Genomic DNA, 3,973 nt, shown 5'->3' on the forward strand with positions numbered 1-3,973 from the left:
GCGCTATTGTCTCATTCAAGGATCTGTGAGAAGCTCTCTTTGAGTTGTAAATACTCCCAAGAATTTGGGAGATGATGTTGTCTGCTGTAGCTTTCTTATCTGTCATTCTAGTCCGAATTCTTTTTCATCATTTCAGCTCATGTTTGAGACATGGCAGTGCTTACTGCCGGGCTTCCTGTTAGCCGACTCAGAGATTTGTTAATTCGTTTTTCTGGGGAGGAGGGGACATGTTTGTGTTCCAGCAGCTGATTTAGGTCACACCCATCCTGATAGGCGTCCCTTTCTCTGGAGTCATGACATTTAAACTTTCCAAAGAACTAGATACCACTTAGCAATACAGACTGCCAGTGAGCTATATGGAGGCTTTGGGCCGTCTGGTTCTCAGCACTGCGGATCTCCAGATTTAAACCTGCCTACAGCCCCTGCCAAACAGCGATGTGTTGTAAAGTCTCTTCTTTTAGACTTCTGAGAACACGGTGTTACCACAAACTTGTACCCAGCATATAACTGAGCGGGAATAACCAGTAATGTAAGTGTTGGCATCTGTTTGGTCAGTCACTGACTTCATATTTCACCGTTATTCTCAAAACGTTACTTAAAACTTAAATTGCCCTTTGATGTAGTGTATGTATTTATATCTGTCGAGATCTTAGAGGAGTCTTTTTCCTATCCCTGACCGTATTCCTCACCAAAGCATTGGTTATAAGGCCATGGTACTTTTTACCGTAGGGTGGCGGAGACTCACCATGTGATTCACACAGCAGCTGATAAGGTTCATTTTTTCCAAGAAGAGATAAAGAATGTATATCTAGGCAATTCTTCCAGTGCTTTAAAGTATAAACGTATGAACTTGAATTGACACATGAACATTCACCGTGTTTCTATATCCCGCTGCAAACTGTGTTTCTCTTTTGGGTTACTCTGGAGTTCAGGCTACAGGACAGGGCTCTTTTACTGCCTCCACGGTACACAGCAGTAGAGCTCTTCAGGAAACTGCCCTCCCTTCACTACCTCCCCCTAACACATTTAAGGAACCATCCACAATTTGGAAGGCCTCAAAAGCCTTATATCACCCAAGTGATACCTGTGGTCATGGCAGCACTTATCCTGCCACCATTCTGAAGCTCAAAACGTACTCATTTGAAAGAATGAGAAAAACCACCATTGTGTGACCCCTCATGAAATAATTGCTCTGAAGGAAAGTTGGTGGATGCTAGAAGCCTTAAGTGAAAGAACCAATGGTATCCAAGTGGTGCCAGGTCCCCCACAGATTAGTTGCTTAGGGCAAGAAAGAAGCCTCGTAACCCAGTGCTCAAATTTAGCATCATGAATAACAGGACAGATGGCTTTAATGCACCATCAAGTACACAGAATCACCTATGAAATAAATATGTTTAGCCCAATTCTTACCAAATTTTGAGATCTAACATGGTTTTCAGGAAATACAAGGGGGAGAGGCAAACAAGGCACAGACCAATCTCTCAAGATGGGCGTTCTCATAACAACTGGGCGGTCTTTGAGGTCAGCGGTAGCAAAAAGCAGAGGTTAGCGGTGCGGGGATTGATTGTTCTAGATTCAGAGGGACTAGAGAAACCCAATCAGATGCAATGTATGGCCCTTAATTGGATTCTGGTTTGAACAAACTAGGTAAAAAAGACAGCTGTGGAATAATGAGAAATTTTAACCTGATCTCGATTTTAGATGATATTTGGGAATTATGTATTTGTCAGATAGAACAGTTTTATGATTGTATAGGAAGGTGTCATACTATAATGTTTAGGGGTAAAGTATCATGTCTATAATTTTATTTTTAAATGGTTCAGTAAAAAGTACTTATCTACTGTATTTCCCCATGTATAAGACACACCCTTTTTCAAAAAATTTGGGGTCTAAAAACTGGGTGTGTCTTATACAGTGGTTGTATGAGTGCAGAAAAAAAGCGGGAAATGCAAGTAAAAAAATCTACAACCACTGCATAAGACACACCCAGTTTTTAGACTCCAAATTTTTCGAAAAAGGGTGCATCTTATGCATGGGGAAATACGGTAGATAAAAATGTAAAACGTTAATTGTTGGATATGGGTGGTGAGCATATGAGTATTCACTGTATTGTTTTGTATATTAAAGTTTTTAATAGTGAAAATTTTTTTTTAATATCATTTTATCCAAATACTATGTCTGTCACCCACACACATGTAAACCCCTCATTTTGTCCATTGTTTGAAGATGCATTTGATGAATATTCATTTGCCTCCTGTTAGTAAATAAATAGTGAAGAGAAGAGGGACAAAAAAGTTGAAAAATTAAAAACTAGCCCTGCTTACCTCTTCTAGTTTATAATACTTTAGTAGTAGGCTTTTATTTTGACACAGTTTGACTATAGTGGTTAACAGTCTGACGTTGACATTCCACAAAAGCTCGTTCAAACAGAATCTCAGTTACTTTTTAAAATTCTTCTCCAATAATGTATCCTTAAAAATACAAAATACATATACAAACACACACACACATATAAAAGAGAAAAGTCATAATATATCCTAGAGCAGACACTTTGGAGGAGAATTCTTTGTTTAAGTTTGAAGGGTTAAAACTGTGAGTTTGCTTCATAAGGCATAATTGTTTGGTAATGTTAAAAAGTCTTCTTTTTTTCCTTCTCATCTGTGATACGAATTGACAGCTGTCGACTTGCTGGAGAAGATGCTTGTCTTGGACTCAGATAAGAGAATTACTGCCGCCCAAGCCCTCGCACATGCCTACTTTGCCCAGTACCATGACCCTGACGATGAACCCGTGGCCGACCCTTACGATCAGTCCTTTGAGAGCAGGGACCTCCTGATAGATGAATGGAAAAGTAAGTCTTAAAGGCAGGGTTAACATCTAGCTTGAGGACTTAGATTTAAAAATCTTTCCTAGTGGAGCCACTCACCAAAAGCGGGGGGGTGGGGGGAAATAAAACGTCTGGCTGTAACCAACTCAGTAAACCTTGTGAGCAGGGTCCCTGATGCAGAGTGAATATGCTCCTCGGATGGAAACCATTGTAGATGATGACACACTCTGGACCTTTGAGCTGCTCATGTCGGGTCTCATTTTGTGCACAGCCCCTCACATCTGCATAGATCTTTGAGGTGCTCCGAATCTTTGCATTTACAACATCTCTCTGAGATAAGCAGGGAAATGGTATTTTTACTGTTTTGCAATTGATAGAACCGGGGCAGAGAGAGTTTATATCTTATCTGTTAGGCACACAGCCAGAAATGGAACGTATGTCTCCTATGTCCAATCTCATATTCTTTTGATAAAATACAAATTCAGAACTGCAGTTCAATCCCAAAAGCCAGGATTATCTGTTGCTGTAGCTTATGGGAGTGCTCTGCTATTCTTTTTTTTTTAAACATTTTTTGTTTTTAAAAATTTTATTGGGAAATTGGGGAAGGGAACAGTGTAGGGAATTGGGGAAGGGGAACATTGTGTTTTTCCAGGACCCATCTCTCCAAGTCAAGTTGTTGTCCTTCAATCTTAGTTGTGGAGGGCGCAAGCTCATCTCCAAGTCCAGTCGCCACTTTCAATCTAGTTGCGGGGGAGGTGGGGGACACAGCCCACCATTCCATGCGAGAGTCGAACCGACAACCTTGTTGTTAAGAGCACGTGTTCTCACCAGCTAAGTCATCCAGCTGCCCATTGGCAGCTCAACAGCAGCTCAGCTCAGGTGCAGCTCACTGGCCCATGTGGGAATCGAACCCATGACCCTGTTGCTCAGAGCTCATGCTTTTAACCAACCGCGCCACCCGGCTGACCCTGCTCTGTTATTCTTGAGCTCCTCTCCAGAGAACTTTAAAGAGGAGGCACTAAGGGCCGGCCGAGTGGCATGTTGGTTAAGTGCTGGCTTGGGACGCCAGCTCTGAGCAGCAGGGCCCTGGTTCGGATCCCACATGAGGGCCAGTGACACTGCCCTCTACAGCTAAGATGGTGAACA

The 3,973-nt window shown here is 41.9% G+C and overlaps 1 protein-coding gene across 4 annotated transcripts in view; it reads left to right on the forward strand.

Annotated features, from left to right (window-relative positions):
* Window positions 1–3,973, forward strand: part of MAPK14 (mitogen-activated protein kinase 14) — an 84,416-nt gene that overhangs the window by 63,588 nt on the left and 16,855 nt on the right. The window contains exons 10-11 of one of the 4 annotated variants that reach the window (XM_019667467.1): window positions 800–824; window positions 2,678–2,851. The exons of 2 other annotated variants lie outside the window; for them this stretch is intronic. In XM_019667467.1, the coding sequence (XP_019523012.1) occupies window positions 800–824; window positions 2,678–2,851 (199 nt within the window). Of the gene's footprint in view, window positions 1–799; window positions 825–2,677; window positions 2,852–3,973 lie in introns of those variants that run through there. One more of the 4 variants, XM_019667468.1, reaches the window with a different exon arrangement.

Source organism: Hipposideros armiger, unplaced genomic scaffold (assembly GCF_001890085.2).
Source record: "Hipposideros armiger isolate ML-2016 unplaced genomic scaffold, ASM189008v1 scaffold_497, whole genome shotgun sequence".
Taxonomy (NCBI): domain Eukaryota; kingdom Metazoa; phylum Chordata; class Mammalia; order Chiroptera; family Hipposideridae; genus Hipposideros; species Hipposideros armiger.